The sequence below is a fragment of the Vipera ursinii genome, assembly GCF_947247035.1.
Source record: "Vipera ursinii genome assembly, chromosome: 2".
NCBI lineage: Eukaryota > Metazoa > Chordata > Lepidosauria > Squamata > Viperidae > Vipera > Vipera ursinii.
Genome location: NC_139513.1, coordinates 82,817,905 through 82,834,554, shown reverse-complemented (window position 1 = coordinate 82,834,554; position 16,650 = coordinate 82,817,905). Strand labels below are relative to the sequence as shown.

At 40.1% G+C, this 16,650-nt stretch overlaps 1 protein-coding gene across 1 annotated transcript in view; it reads right to left on the bottom strand.

Annotated features, from left to right (window-relative positions):
- Nucleotides 1-11,010, bottom strand: part of FLT4 (fms related receptor tyrosine kinase 4) — a 114,668-nt gene extending 103,658 nt beyond the window's left edge. Inside the window, exon 1 of the mRNA XM_083352287.1 lies at nt 10,857-11,010. Coding sequence (XP_083208413.1) covers nt 10,857-10,980 — 124 coding nt within the window. The 5' untranslated portion in view covers nt 10,981-11,010. The remainder of the gene's footprint in view (nt 1-10,856) is intronic.
- Between the last annotated feature and the right edge of the window lie 5,640 nt (nt 11,011-16,650).

Below are 16,650 nucleotides of genomic sequence, written 5' to 3'. Positions count from 1 at the left end.
CCCCCCCAAAGTCTGATACATTATTAAACAATCAGGATGTAAATACAGGGTAACTCAGCAAAATCTGCCAGTGACATAAGCAGCGAGCATACGTAGGGACAAATCAGTGAACCAAAATGCTTATTTTTCCACCGAATTTCTCCCTGGATTGATGCTTCAGCCACTTTGGGACCAATCTGACATTAAAATACTAGCAAAAGCAACCCATTAATAATGGCTGAGTTATGATGGAAATGGGAGGATGATTTACAAAAAAACAAAACAAAACCTGGCACCCTTACCCAGACAGTATCCCATTTGAAAGCTCCCCTGTCCCAGCATTGAAGCCAAAATATGATGCTAATATTCAGTGGTTGTCTGGCTAAGAACTTGACAGGCAGAAATTTATACTGCTTTAAGCTGCAACATCTCAATGACTCCTAAAGGTTTACAATATCATCTAAAACATCCACGGCAAAAGAAAGTATATCAATACAACCACTATAGATGTTACCATAGTTGATTTTCATGGCCCTTCAGAACTATTATTTTTAATAAATTTCTAAAACCAATCTTGCCTTCCAAAGGTTTGATTTCAAGAGACACCCCCCCCCCACAAAGACCACGATGGAAAAACAACATTCTGGGCCTTGGCATCTTGCAATTCTACTGATTGAAAATATTTGCATGACTCATTTAGTTGGGCCATGAATTTGAGGGTTAATATTGGTGGGGAGTAAGTGTGTTATGTATTTGTGTATTTGGTTTTCTTTTCTTTATTTGTTTAGATTTATTTAACTCTTTGTTTAGAACTCTGGTTTTTACTTATTAATCACCACGTCAAACCACTCATGACATGTCAACCTTTACTTCTGATTTTCTCAATTTGAAGCCCTCCAAAAGTATCAGGCTGCAATGACTAGATGTCCCGTTCAGAATGGATATCCTGGAGAAACCTAAGATGTGCTAAGTGCGCAAATGGATTGTGTTAGCACAATATGTTACTACTGAATTAAGCCATTTTCTGGATTTTCACAATATAGTATACTAGAACAGAGTGGCCAAACAGGTTCGGATCACCCAATATACTGAAGATAAAAAAAAACTACCCAGTTTTACCATTAGCCAAGCTTAGCAACCAAACATGCATTTATTTGGTTGACATATTATAAAACGTATTATGTGATTAAAGTCATGTTGCCTGACCTGCCTGTAGAATCTGTGAGGCATGCTGCTCCATAAGTAAATTCCAAGTTAACATACGCACAGTGGATACACATATTTAAAATATTTTTGTTTCTTCTCATATGCATTTGTAAATCAGTGTGTGGGTCTTTGCAAACAGATCCATGCTGAACATGTCACGAAGGGTTTTTTTTTTTTAATGCTGCTTGGTTATAGAATTCTGCCTGACCTCCAGCCAAAAAACCCTCCGTCACTAGATACCATGCCATTGTTAAGTGCTAGCTTACTAACATAAGTCAGTGGAAAACTTTGCCAGGTCTGGACACCTGCCAAGAAGCTATACTATATTTCAGGACTCTCCTCTTCTCTCCCCTAGCACTCCCCCACCCACCCACCCCCGCATCAGCTGACTCAGCCCCTCCACCAGAACTTCCCTGGACAACGTCATCAGCTCACAGCCTCGATGGCTTTCTAACAAGAAGGCGAAGTGAGTCGCATACGTACAGTATGAGTGAGTAAACCAAAGACCTCGAATGTACATGCCTCCTCCAGTGGAAAATGCTATTCATTAAATGGTCTACTTGAGCAATGCCTAAATGAGAAAACATGGGGAAGATAAGCCAGTTGTGTGGCTCTTCTGTCCCATCCAGCTATAATGAAAACTAACCCTTTGCCTGCCGTAATACCTAACAGCACCCATCAGAAAGAGGTCTCTGGGCTGTTATCAGGCTAGGACAGTTTCCGCCACTAGATTTCTCCTGCCTATCAGGAAAGCTAAATAAGGAACGTAGTTCAAGCGGCTGCAGGAAGAGGGGAAATGCAGGATATCCGGCCCAGCTGCCAATTTTTCCTTTCCCATGAACCACTGCTGACCTCTACCACCAAAGGCTCAGACATCACGCCTGGCATCACAGCTAAGCTTCTTTATTTAACTCTTAGGAGGCTACCTATTAAAGAAAGAGTCTGTAGGTATGAAGCTTCATTACAGCTACCTATTTGAAATCTACAGTAGTGTGCCCCCTGTGCCAGTCGGTTTTGGGAGAGAACTATACTGCACTCAAGAATTTTCAGCAGCTTACAATCATACCATGACTAAACAGTTAAAAAAACAGTCAAACGTTACACAGAAATATTCCACACTGAGCAGCTTAAAAACCCACATATTATTATATTCCTACACAAGAGGAATCTTTCTCACTTCAAATGCCTCTAAAATGCCTGCTGAGGTGGTCACGTTCTGACTGTTTCCCTAAATCCTGGTAACACTGAGAGAAGTCAGTCTTCAAACAAGGGAGGAGGCCAGCCAAAAAGACTCTTTTAGGTAGGAACATTTGGGATCATGTTACAAAATGGTTGCTAGTACAGTACACATTCATTAATTGGCTAGAATGGGAAATGTAAATTGTTACGAAGCATTTCTTTACACTGTTTTACCTGCTATCCCTCTATCATACATCCTGGAAAATAACCCTACTATCCTTGCTTGGTTTAATAATGATGGACATTACAGCAATATATAGTTTTTGTCTTTTAGTATCAACTGTGAACAGTAAGGGAACGAGCGGTGTAAAAATACGCCATGGACTAGGACTTGGTAGAGTAGCAATGAAGTCTTTATAAAAGATATTCAGATGTCAGGAGGTACCTATATCTACATGTCGGCAATGGTTTTCCTGGTGATATTCTCAGCAGTGAAAGTTGGAAAAGTTGGAAAGAATATTGATGTCAAATTATCATGTATTGAATACATTAATTGCGCTTCTATGTCACCCCAATCATGATTCTAAGCATCCTACATATGCTCATTCCAAGAACAACAGACTGCAATTGCCCATATTTTTTAAATAAGAAAGATTTGAATTCTGAGACATTTGTAAACGTAAAGATGATGCTGGAACATTTGCAGCATTCTGTACACCCATTATTTTTACTGTGAGAAATCTGATGAGGTGAGGAACCTAGTGGTCTATCTCAATCATTTTCTGTTAAACAAGCCACAATTGCTAGTTTACATTACACTAAACCACGGAGAAGCTATTATCAGAACAATTCCTGGAGTAGGACAATGCGTGCATCAAACTACTTAATGGGACTCACGTTTCCAGAGTTTCAAACCAGAGTACTCCCAGTCCTTGTTGTTGGGTTGTTGCATGGGTTGTTTTGCTACAAAGAATACATTATCATTGAGCTATAGCATATTTTTCAAACTTGCTAACTCTAAGATATGGACTTCAACTTCCAGAATTTCTCTTGGGAGGCGATAGCTTCAGTTTGAAGCTACATATATTATACATAACCTCATATATTCAAATCCTGAATTGCTCCACAACTGGTTCATCCAGCAGCCCATTGTTTCATCAGATCATCAGCCAAAGAGACCATTTTTATCTGAGGTGGAGCCAGAGTTAATAATGGAGGTGGATGGCTATCTTGAATGAAACGATGAAGCACTTAAGAAAGTAAACCACACTCTTTCAGCAGCAATACAGTTTTGACCTTCTGGAAAATATAATCACGGCACTAACTTGAATGTCCTCCTCATTGGCATGAAATAAGTTCTAAGATATCCACAGACCATAAAATTCTAGGATTAATTTTACTAGTCACTGGATAACTAAGCAGCTGCAAAAGTTCTTCAACGCCACAAAGGAGAGATTAGGACTGTATCGCACTCCGTAGGAATGCCTAGCACCAAGTCACAGGCTGCAGCCAGGAAGAACTTCTATAAAGCACAATATGTTAAGTATCTTTACTGAAGCAGGTGCCATAGCACTTGGGGATCTATCAAGGAAGAGGGAGGCAGTTATACTGTACATTCCATATGCCTCTGCATCGTATCAGTATGATCCAGTATGTCTGCTGCAAGGATTTGTCTGCCTCCGTCAACTACATTCTTAGAAGTGGAGGGCTTGGATTTTACTTGGCCTTTTGCCAAAGGATACTTTTAGAAGTTTTCTCATTATAAATGGAGATCTGATCCATAGAACTGGGCATGTCAATCAAATTAGTATACCTTTAATCATGTGGCTAGATTGGCTAGTAGGAAAATGAATTCAAGTGATGACTGCAGATCACATTATTTAAATATCAGATATCAATCAACTTTGCCAGATTGTTCAAATTAAAGAGCCATTTTAGAATAAATTTTGCTAAGCGGATTGTTGAGAAAAAGAGCAAGGAATCTTTTGAAATTACAAAAGTTACTATCTTTTTATAGAATGTGTACTAACTAATGATATTTTTAACACGTCTCCAAAGCATTCATGGTAAGGTATGCTGTATGGATTCTTTTCCAATATACAGTTTAATCTCACAGTAAAATGAGGCAAATTAGAATGTTTTTGCAGGTAAGTGAACAAGGCTACCCAACAAACTTCATGGTTTGAAAACAGATTGGAAACTGAGCCTTCCTAATCCAGGATAATAGCAACAGAAATAGCACTTAGACTTATACACCACTTCACAGTGCTTTACAATTCTCTCTAAACTGTTTACAGAGTCAGCATATTGGCTCCAATAATCTGGGTTCTCATTTTACAGACCTTGGAAGGCTGAGTCAACCTTGAGCCCCATCAGGCTTAAACTCCTGGCAGTGGAATGCAGAGTTAGCCTGCAACATTGCATTCTAACCACTGTATCATCATGGCTACAACTTTAATTCCTCCCTCTCTATTTTCCACAGAACCCAAGGTGACTAATATGAGAAATTTAGTTATTTCATCCCAACAATTCTGTGGAGTTCACAGACATCAACAAGAACCAACCAAACTAGTCCCCCCAGGCCCTCCCACCCAGTGAGGTCCCTGGAGAAATGAAAGTGAATTTGTATCTCTCTGATCTGAGTCTGTTTACCTTAACCACTGCAGAGTTATATTTGGGCTGCAGTCTAAGAAGTTATATGGCTCCAGATATGTACCTCTAGTCCAGGGGTGTCAAACTCAATTTCATTGAGGGCCACATCAGCATTGCGGTTGCCCTCAAGGGGCTGGGTGGGTGTGGCCTAGGTGGGCATGGCCTGTTGGGTGGGTGTGGCTAGAGTGCATATGGCCTACTGGGTGGGCGTGGCCAGCTCTACATCGTTCGCATCAAGGGTGCCTATGGGGGCCTGGGCAGGAGTGGGACAGATCTGAGGGTCTCTGGCAGAAGGAGGGTCTCTGGGCCAGGGCCAAGGCAGTGGGGGCTGTTCCCTCACTGTTTCCAGGATGGCTTCGCAGGCCACATGAAACCACTTCGCGGGCCGGATCCGGACATGTCTGCTCTAGTCCCTCATTTTACAGTCAGAATTTTGGAATAAAAATCAATCTTCATCACTCTTCAGAGTGTACAGATTAGCCAAAAATAAAAACAATGAAACACTACAATGCAGTTTGCGTTTCATAGAAGCCAATCTAACTAACAAGACCATGTAACTTATTGTCATTAACCAGGAATGGTGCTGCCCACAGATTCATCATGATTAATTATAGGTAATTCACAACCTTGGTTGAAAGGAAGTGAGGGTGGTGGGGGAGGGTGTGGTATGGCAGTGATATGTCCATTTTTGCTAACTGGTTTGGTTGGCTCAGCATTGGGATAGTTAGGAATCCACTACTGTAGAAATAAACATAATCGATTGAATACATTTGACAAGCCCTTTTGACTTTACAGTCAATGATTGCATAGTCAATAGCACCACTGTGATTGGCTCCTTTTGGACTGTGTCCCACCAAAAAAGTCAAGCTTATTTCCACGTGCATTATCAGACTGTACTGTGAAACTCTTGCCCGTAATTTTGCTGCTTTAAAATATTTGTGACAACTGGAATGGAATCTTCAGAAATAAAACCCGTGTCTGATGCCAACATTTTTAACAATAATTGTGCTGTACAAGATAGTTTGATTCTATACAGATTTACCTGAAATTATATTTGATTAACATCCTATCACATAGAAGGATTTAAGCGTGTACTGTCAATTGCAGCTTTTCAACAAACATATAGTGTCTCGAAAGGGTACATTTTATCGCCATCTATCATAATTCTTCTTGCACATCCCTAGACAAATAACATTACAGTCAGTACAAGAATTTAAATGATCCATAAAACAACTAAAAGATGGACATAAGCCACAAATAGACAGCTAACACATATCTCAGTTCAAGTTCCAGAACTGCATTAGGAAGGGAAAATGACTTGTTTTAAATTTGTAAAATATGAAGTGATAAAAAAACCCACATTTTTAAAGAGAATTCAATCAGTGGAAATACTTCTTTAATCACCACAGAATGGACCATTACCACAGGCAAGACTTTGGTTAGGACATGACTTATTTACATTTTTCACGTGCAAAGCTAGACTATTGTGGGAAAGTACATACTGAACCAGCTAAAGTTGAGTAGAACCATTCCTTATCCTTAAAACCACCATTTTTATGAATCAAGGAAGATTCTTGCACTGCACACAGTCTCATCAAAAAACCTATCCATTGCACCACATCTCATCAAGAATCAGCTTTACTGCATGTACTCTCATCAAACTGATCATTGCTCCTAGTTTCAGCTGGGTACCTGCAAATCCTCTATTATTCAGCTGGAATGCAAAGATAGATCATAGGGTATCATCAGCATGACACTATATTCAAATCCCTAGCTAATAGTTTCAAGAAGATTAATATGGGCATTAACAAGCAAAGACAAGAGAACTCGGTAGGATACATAACCAAGAAACTATGGGGGAAAGCAGAAACCTTTGGTGGCAAACCAGAAGATACAAATCCCCCAATTCCCACAAAATTGTTCTTCTAAGGAATTCTGTCCAATGCTATCAAGTAACCAAGGGAAATCCATGAGGATCAGAAAGACAGCAATCTCTCAGTTCCTGTCCCAACAAAAGTAATTAATAACAAAGCTGTTTTAATGCATTAAGGCTAAAGTCTGATTTAAATGGGCTTAGGTATTTATCTAAGTTTTATTTATTCATTCTGCAACCTTTTATGATCACCCATTTACCAGAAGGAGACCCTGAAGACCCACTTATTTGAATTAGCTGGTCTGGCCTGATGGGGGAACATGGGCTTTTAAAATTGTTGTTTTTAGCATTGTATTATTGTTTTTTAACTGGGCATTGGTTTAATCTTATTTTAACTTTTGTATCGTAATTTATATATGCCCTGTGAACCGCCCTGAGTCCCTAGGGAGAAGGGCGGTATACAAATTAAATAAAATCTAAATCTAAATCTAAATGTGAAACAAGAGTAAAACAATATTTTTTTAAAAAAATTGAAACAAACAAAAACAACATTGTGGCCACCTGCAATAAAACTTGCATCCATCAATCAACCACACCAGATTTCATTGCTTTCTTGAAGGCCAACAGAGTTGAGGTCATCCATATTTCTAGGAGAGCCTGTTCCACGAGGCAGGCACCATGACAGAAAAAAACTTATTTCTTTATTATTTCTGAAATAGATTATATGGAGACCGGCTTGGTTTATACATTACATTAAACCTTAGGGTCATTTAGATGCTTTTGGCTTAGGGTGTTATGAAAACCAACTATCATGGTATGTAAATGTGATCTACAGTTAAGTTCATTATTAAATACATGATAGTTTAGTTTAAAACTATTTCTTATGTAAGTAGCCAAAGCTATGTTTTACAATTTAACTCTAGGTGCCTAACATTTATCAGCTCAAGGGCCACATTATATTTTGTGTGTCCTGTTGAAAATAGCATTTCAAAAGTCGGCAGAGCCTGGATTTTGAAAATGTTAATGGACGAAATGGGAGCCTTAACTGCAGAAACTCCAATTTTGCCCCTTAAAACTGCCCCAAACTTATAAAAATTCAATACACAAAATAATACATTTTCTTTTGGCCTGCTCTCTTTTGATGAAGAGGGCTCACGTCTTGCACTCCTGTTCTAACGCCAATATCCCAATGCCTCATTAGTAAATTATCTTATTTGAATATGACAGCATGCACTCTGCATTCAAGACTGATATCATTCTTGCTATATATTACCTGCCAATTCCTAAGAAATGTTGGCAAAGGTATCTAAATTCAGTCTTCGTTGTAACATTAATTAAAATGTATTTTAATATTGTAGCTTGATCACTCAAATCCAGAGTATAACATCTATGGTATATACATTAAGCTAGTATAAAAAAGGCAGCAGCATCCTCACATAATACACCCTTGGATTAAATTCCCATATGGCAGTGATCATTGTATAGTATCATAGTGCTGCATTCCATAGACATTTCAACTATTGCTCATTTAAGGATCCTGCTTTATATCACTTTTTGATACAATAGCAATAAATAATACACTACAATCATGATGTTTCTAGAGCTGAGAGTATCAAAAATGATCTTACGCTGCAAAAATTGATCTTACCACATATAAAGCTTCCTGCAGTAAGATTTTTCTGTGGTTTCTCTAGCTCTTTATGGCCTCTCAGCTGAACTCTAGGCAAATCATGTATTAGTCTGCTACAAAAGCATTTTCTCCATGTCAGCAAATGCAGCCTACAGATTTATTTTATTGTTCATTCCTGCGCAGACAATCTATCCACTTTCAGGTTTGTCTGGCGGTTTACAGGGCTAGATCCAGCTTATGTTTATTCAGACCCAAGTAGCATTTTGCTTTATTGATAAGTGCTAAAATCACCAGAAGCAAGATAGGCACAGATTGTTGCAACATGCATCTGAAATAGCTATTTTCACCCATGTACACCTACTTCTGTCCAGTTTTAAAATTAGTCAGAAAGCATAGATGTAAAAATGAACTTTCAAGAAATTGGACTGAAATTTTATTTTTCCACAACATTTTTCTACTTTAGAGAATTCTATAGCTTATTCACCAATTATTAAAGCCCAGTTATATTGCCAATCATTGAACTTGGGAATGTTTTGAGTCCCCTCTCCTATGGAAGTACATCTGGCAGGACCCAGAAGAAGGGCCTTCTCTGTAGTGGCTCCCTTCCTTTGGCACATCATCCCTACATAGACCAGCCCCCACTTTTGACACTCTTTCGCAAGGTACTGAAGACCTGATTTTGCCACAGGTTTGAGAACTCAGACTTGTGGGTTGTTTGACTGATTGCCGTCTTTGGTGGGATGGGGTATTTTTTGTTATTGTTGTATGTTGGGTTTTTATTTTTGTAAGACTCCCAGGGTCACTGAGAGTGATAAATGTGACAAACTTGGGAAAGCCAAGTTTTATCAGAGGCTTAAGTATGAAGTTTAGGTGGGAGCAGCTGATCCTACAAGGACTATTTTTTTTAATCTTTACGTTATAGGGTCACTTATGGTTTTATTTTATTGGGAACAGGCTAGAATCCATAAGGGCACGTGACATATACATAACAAATAAGAGCAAAACCTCATCTAGTCCCTTGAAAAAGGAAATACAAATGGATCCCTTCCCTGCAAAACTTTTTTCAATCCCAAACGTATTCCTTTGGAAAGCCCATTGAATTAAATTAGACCAAGCAGCAATCTTAAGGACCAGACTTGTACTTTAAAAACGTATCAGGTACATATAAACACAAGAGGCAAGGTAACTCAGAACAGGTTCTCGGAAGAGATTTCCTAAGGAACCAGCACCCGGTTCTTCTTATCCTAAATCGACAAAGCAAATCATCCTCATAGCAAGATTGATAAGGAGGCGTCCTTTCCAAATCACCTTTTCTAAGGAATTGGGGCGACCTGGGCGAGAGGGGGGAGGGAAATAAAACACCCGAGAGCGCCCTCTGCCGGTGGAATGAAGTACAGTTGTTCAACGTCGTCGAAAAAGATAACACGCGCTGGAAGAAGCTTCGGTTAGCTCAGGGGTAGGCAACCTCGGCTCTTTTATGACTCGTGGACTTCAACTCCCAGAATTCCTGAGCCAGCATGGCTGGCTCAGGAATTCTGGGAGTTGAAGTCCACGAGTCATAAAAGAGCCGAGATTGCCTACCCCTGGGTTAGCTGGCAGCTGCCGTGCCCAGAACGGTGGAAAGAAACACCAAGGGGAAGTCCAAGAGGAACGGAGTATAGGGAAGGCAGCGAAGAAGACAGAAGCGGGTGTTAGAATCCAAACTTTGAGCGGCCCGACACGTTACGGAGATACCCCGTGTAAAATTAGTTAGTTAGAACAACTAACCAGTGGAACAACCTGCCTCCAGAGGCGGTGAATGCTCCAACACTGGAGGTTTTTTAAGAAGAGACTGGACAGCCATTTGCCTGAAATGGTATAGGGTTTCCTGCCTGAGCAGGGGGTTGGACTAGATGACCTCCAAGGTCCCTTCCAACTTTATATTATTATTATTAATTATATTATTATTATTATTATTATTATTATTATTATTATTATTATTATTATTATTATTATTATTATTATTATTATTATAAGAGAGATGACTCACACGGGGCGAGGGGCGAGAGAGAGCAGGAAAAGAGGCAGCGCTGGGCGAAGGTGCTCAGGCAGAGCTAAAGGGGGACTGTCGGGGAAGCCTCTACTCCGCCCCGCTGGATTCGGATAGGGTCGACTGGAAGACAGCGGTCTGTCTCTCTTCTCCCCACCCGCGCGAGTCCTTCCATCCCACCTCAGCTTGCCACGCACGCTGCCACCCGGGGCCGTCCAGCCCGTCTCCGTCCCTTCCCGCCCCACCTGGCGCAGCCGCTTGCCGGCGCCCGCGTGCGCTCCGTCGACGGCGCGCCCGCGCTGCCTCACCTGCTTCCCAGGCGACGCCGATCCAGAGGCAGAGGCAGAGCGCGCCCAGCCTCTTCGTTCGCGGCGCCGGGGCGAAGGCCCGTCGGGGTGGGAAGGCGGCGGCGGCGGCGCGAGACGGACCCATCTTTTTCGCCGGCCAGCTGCTGCAAGGAGCGGCCGGTCTTGGCCAGCGCAAAAAACGCCGCTCCGTCCGCCCCAAGCAGAGCTGACGGGGCTGTCGGGAGGTGTGGGGGGGCGGGAAGGGGAAAAAAACAAACAAACAAAAAAGGACGGCTCGGCTCCGCTTCCCTTTCCTTTTCCTCCCCTTTGCTGTCGCTGCCAGCGAGTCCTGGCCTGGGCGGCTCAGCCAACTTTGCCGGCGCGGAGGAATTCGGCCAACGGGCTCCTGCCCCCGGGAAGGTGCCGAGCCGGTGTGAGCAGCAAAAAGTGAAGGAGAGAGGAAAGAAAGCGAACGACAACAACAACAACAACCACCAAAAAAAAAAAAAAGGCGGGAAGGGCGGCGGAGGTGTTAATCGACGGCTGAGGGAGGTCGAGTGGGCGAACGGCAGGGTCGGAGAGGCGAAGAGCAGAAAGCGCGAGGTCGGGTGGAGGCGGCCACGGATCGGTGGGGTGGGGCTTGCTGGGGAGCGGAGCCCAGCCGAGCTGAGCCGAGCTCGGGGCAGAACGCATTGAGGAAAGCGGGGGTGGGGGGTGGGGGTGGGTGGGGGGAGAGGATGCTTCGAAGGGAGCTGACAAAGTGGCGCGGGATGTTGAGAGAGGAAACGAAGCGTGTCGGGAGGAAAGGGGAATCGGGGTTCTTAGCGGGAGACCGAGGTAACGAAATGGCTGGCGGGGCGGGGGGGGGGGAAGAGAAGGAGCAGAGAGGTGGAACGGAGTAAAATAAGGCACGCGAAACGCCGACCCAAAAGAGCCCGAAGCGAAGTGCAGCTGAGACTTTTCCCCACCAGCCCTGCGGATTCCCGAGGCCTCCAGCAAACCTCAGAAAAAGCCGCCTTGCGTGTGCAGGGGGAAATAATCTTAAGATTAAAATTCAAGAAGTCAGGGTTTTCCTGACACGAACGTTGAGTTAAAAGTGGCTTTGTGTTGCTAAAACATTTCGAAGGGTGAAAAACGACCACAAGCATAAAAATCACCAGGCTATCTATCTATCATCTATCTATCTATCTATCTATCTATCTATCTATCTATCTATCTATCTATCTATCATCTATCTATCTATCTATCTATCTATCTATCTATCTATCTATCGAAAGGAGGGGACTGTTCATTTAATAATAATAAAAAAAATAAGACGATCCTTTTGGTTCTGTTCATTTCCTCTCTGCACCCGAGAAGTTGCTGCAAGTAATTGCGAGACTGGTGTGGATTGATCTCAAACTGAATCTCTCAGAACCTTTGATCACCCTCCAGCAAGTCATGAACAACGTTATAGAGTTGGAATTGATCATTTAAGCTTCTTGAAGGAAGGGGAGAAAAATTCATTGTAATAGTAAGATACCACAACTACTTTGCTATGTATTCCTGTATTTGTGAATTTTGACCAAATTGACTTGGAAATCCTATAAAATCAGGCTGGTATGCATTTCATATTAATAAGCATATTCACATTCATTTCAGACAATAAAAATGGTTAACTAGAACTGTGGGATCACACGCTCTCCCAATATATTCAAAGCTTTGGAATACACAAACTTGCATTTATATGAGTGTATGGATGCACATACAGCACGTATAATTTCTTACACTGTATAAACATTTTAAGCACACGAGAGTAACTTAACTGCAAACAACGGTGTCTGGACCTGCTATTTCCTCTTCTGTTTGTTGTTTTGTTTCCTTTATGTTTCTTACTCAGCAAAGCCCACTTTACGAACTGCACAACAAAGTTTTCAAACAAAAAAAACCCCTCTCTTTTTATGACCCATGTAAGTCCCTCATTTGGGGTAGAGACAGGGTGACTGAAAGGTAGCCAAAAATTCAGATATTGGTATCTTTTACTATATAGTTTTTTTTCTTCAAGTCATTATTTTGCTATGAAATGAGCAATAGGTTCAATTGCCTTTTGCTCTAGCCCTAATTCATGGAGGTGCTGACAGCCTACAAAATGCTAGATTTATTTGCATTCTTATAGGATGAGTTCTTGTAGATGGTCTGCAGAGAAGACAATTGTTCTAAGTAGTTTGCTTTTTAAAGGCTCTACTGTATTAGACTGTTTGATAGTCAGGCATGTTTCCTTCTATATAGGGATTGTAGTTTTATCTGGAGAAAAATGCATGTCTGTAAGGGCATAAGAACAAACAATAATTTTGCAGTGGTTGGTTACCAGCTGCAATGTGTGTTTGCAGGGTGCAAACATCTTCAAACTGAATGGCTTGTGTGAACAAAAGGTGAAAGCACATTTAGAACTGACATATTCTTCACTGATATAAAAGCAGAAAATGAGAACGATGCAGAAATTAAATTGCATTATTGACTTCTTTGTGTTAATACATTTGAATCTTTCCTTGCACCTTAGGAATATTATTGAATCCTTTATAACATATTACAGTACTTACAGCTCATCTTTTCTCTGCTCCCTAGAAAGCACCCAAGTATTGGAATTGTTCTGAAAATAGTACTCTGTTTCAATTTTTCAATAAAAATGGGTTAAAGTTTTAATATTCACATTTAGAAATGTATGTAAATACATAGTATGCTTTGATGAAGTTTAGAACTAGTGTGTCACTAGATGTAAACATATGAATCCTGCAAGTTATTGGGGAAATGTGTCAAACTAAGTAAGAATGCATAGACTAAATTGCTTGTCTTTTACATCTCGTGTTTATGTCTGTCTTGGCAGGATTGGTGGTAATTCAAACATTGCATAGTCTGATTTTTAAAAGTACAGTAACATTTGAAGTGAAGTTAAATACTCAAGTAACAGCTGATGTGTTTTGAAAATGATACATGCATGGATAATTTAACACTTTCACCACTACATCTCTTCTAACCAAAATCCTATCAAATTGCTGAAAGCTGCCTGAAGATGCCCAAGTACAGGAAATAATGTTTAGGAATAGTGGCAGACCTTGGGCAGTCTAGGATCTACTAGGCTGTCCCCTTTATCACAGCTTTGATCTGTTTTAACTAATCTATTTGAGGGAAATGTGGAAGGTGAAAAAAGGAAGTGGTGGCCAGGGGAATAAATAAGCATAAAATAGCTCCACTGATTTCCCCACCAAACAATGCTTAGGAAGTGTATCTTTTTCTCCTGCAACTCTCAGGTAGACCCCACAGAGTTTGATGTAGCCTATGATTGCGCTCTAAGACTAGGCAAACTTTGGTACTTCCAGCATTGCTGAATTACAACTCCCAACATTTCTTTATCACTGGAACTGCTAGAAGTTGTCGTTCAATAGCATTTGGAAAGCACTACCCAGAATTGCATTAAAGTCATCTGAATAATGGGAGTAGAGAGGTTGTATCATAGCCCTGACATATTGTGCCCTCCCTCCCAGTTATAATTGGAAAGAGACTGTAAATATTGCACTTAAGAAAGAATCAGCTGTTTACATTAGCTCTGCCTGGCAGATTTGTTAAATGCATGTACCAACGTAGCACATGCTTCCTTTTATTCCCTATTGTTGGATGTATGTTGCTCTAGTCTAGAAGACTGCCAGAGCAAGGATAGGATTCTGATGCAGCTAAAGAGCAAAGTGGGTTATGATAAAGGGAGGAAAGAAACAAGCAAACATAAAAATCAAACAGAAATATGCAAATAGTGCTAATTTATCCATTTGTAAAGTGAGGACTTTGAAAAGATACAACATTATATAATTTCAAGATTAAAGTTGATTCAACAGGTAGGCAATTGGGCACCTGCCTTTTCAGATCAGATAGTATCTTTCCTAGCTTCAGTTGAACATATTTCAGTAAGTTAAGAGAATGGGTTGTGCTAGGAAAAACCTGCAATTTTGCATTTTTACACAGAAATATGTGCTCAACATTTCTGGTGATGTGTACTCAATTTCCTTCCCTTACTATTTTGAATATACATAATGTCCTGTTTCTAAAACCAAATGGCAAGGAATTAATATTACAGGAATTTTTTGAGATTCTGGAGCAAAATTCTGGAACCTAGTGATAAAAAACCTACATACTGTGGAATTTAGTGTAATCATAATTTTACATAGCTGATTGAGTCAATTAAAAATTTAAATATGTCCCATCATTTGGGTTGAAATAAACATGTTTAACCACTATTGCCTTAGAGAAAGCATTCGTGATAAAACATATTAATACATTATCTAAATGTAGATAAAATATTTTTGTCATTCAGTTACTGCTTTATTCTCAGCAAAATGTATGCAGTCTTAATTGTTTAAAACTATTATTCTTAACTCTTGTCAAAAAATTAATAAGGACAGTTTGCTTGGGACCAAACTCCATGTGAGTAAATGTTTATAATACTGTAGTTAGATATTTCCTAGCTTTGATTACCAAACTTGTACAAATTTTGTTTTCTGTCATTTTTAATGCAGGCATTGCATAAACTTCTTTTATTAAAAAAAATCTCCCTTTTCTGTCCTGAAGCTCTATTATTTAAAGCTACAATTTATATCTATCATTTCAATTTTCCAAAGGAAATATAGTTAAATTTCTGAGTCTTATGAAGTGTAATAGCTGTTACTATATGCGTACATACTTACATATATACTTACAGGTACATAATACCTGTTCCTATATATATAAGAGCCATGGTGGAGCAGTGGTGAGAATGCAGTTTTGCAGGCTAATTCATTGCTCACTCCAGGTGTTGGATTCTGACTGGCTCAAGGTTGACTCAGCCTTCCATCCTTCCAAGGTCAGTCAAATGAGGACTTGTTGGGGTCAATATGCTGACGTTGAAAGTCACTTAGGGCTATAAAGAATTATGAAGTGGTATATAAGTCTAAGTGCTTTTGCTATTGCTGCTACATTCGCTCTGGAATTGTGAAAGTTTGTGATGCTAAGTGAAATTATCTGTGGATCACACTTGAGTTTTTGAAGAAGCTTCTTAACATTCTTTATGCTGAAACTATTTCACAAAACTATCATACGAGGACATACAATTGATTAATTGATTGATTAGGTGCCATCAAGTCATTTTTTACTCCCACAGTATTGTTAGTTATCTTCAAAAGCATCAAGGTATAAAGGCATTACTCTTCCCATCTTGCTTCTTTAAAGTATAATTTTACTTTCATAGAGGGTCACAGGGAATACCATGGCACGCACTATTATCATCTTTGTAGACATAAACTTATCATGGCATAATCCAATCCAAGGACTTCATGGCTGCTCTACCAGTCTGCAGTGTATTTCTTGATGGTTTGTTCCTTTACTGTTGATAATTTATCTTAAAAGGCAGAAACTATCCTTCACTACAGTATCTCCATTGTCAGTTGCAAGGCTGGTTGTTCTAACTGTTGTCATTAATTTGGTTTTCTTTATAGTTGGCTAGTATAGTTTGGCCCCACAAAACGCTTAGTGAAAATCTGGAAATCAAAATAATATCGGAAAGAGGACCAGATTTTCAAGGAAATATACATGCAGGTAACCTGGATTTGCGAAGACTAAAGTTTGTAAGGAGGTGAGGTTAGTGATGAATAACAAGAACAACAAAAATACATACTGTACTTCAGATATATATAAAAGATTACTCGTTCAAGGAAGACAATAACAGATAATAAAGAAAAGGCAAAATTCAATCAGAGCTGGAAGGGACCTTATAGCAATTCTAGTCCAACCCGCTCTCAAGCAGAAGACCCTA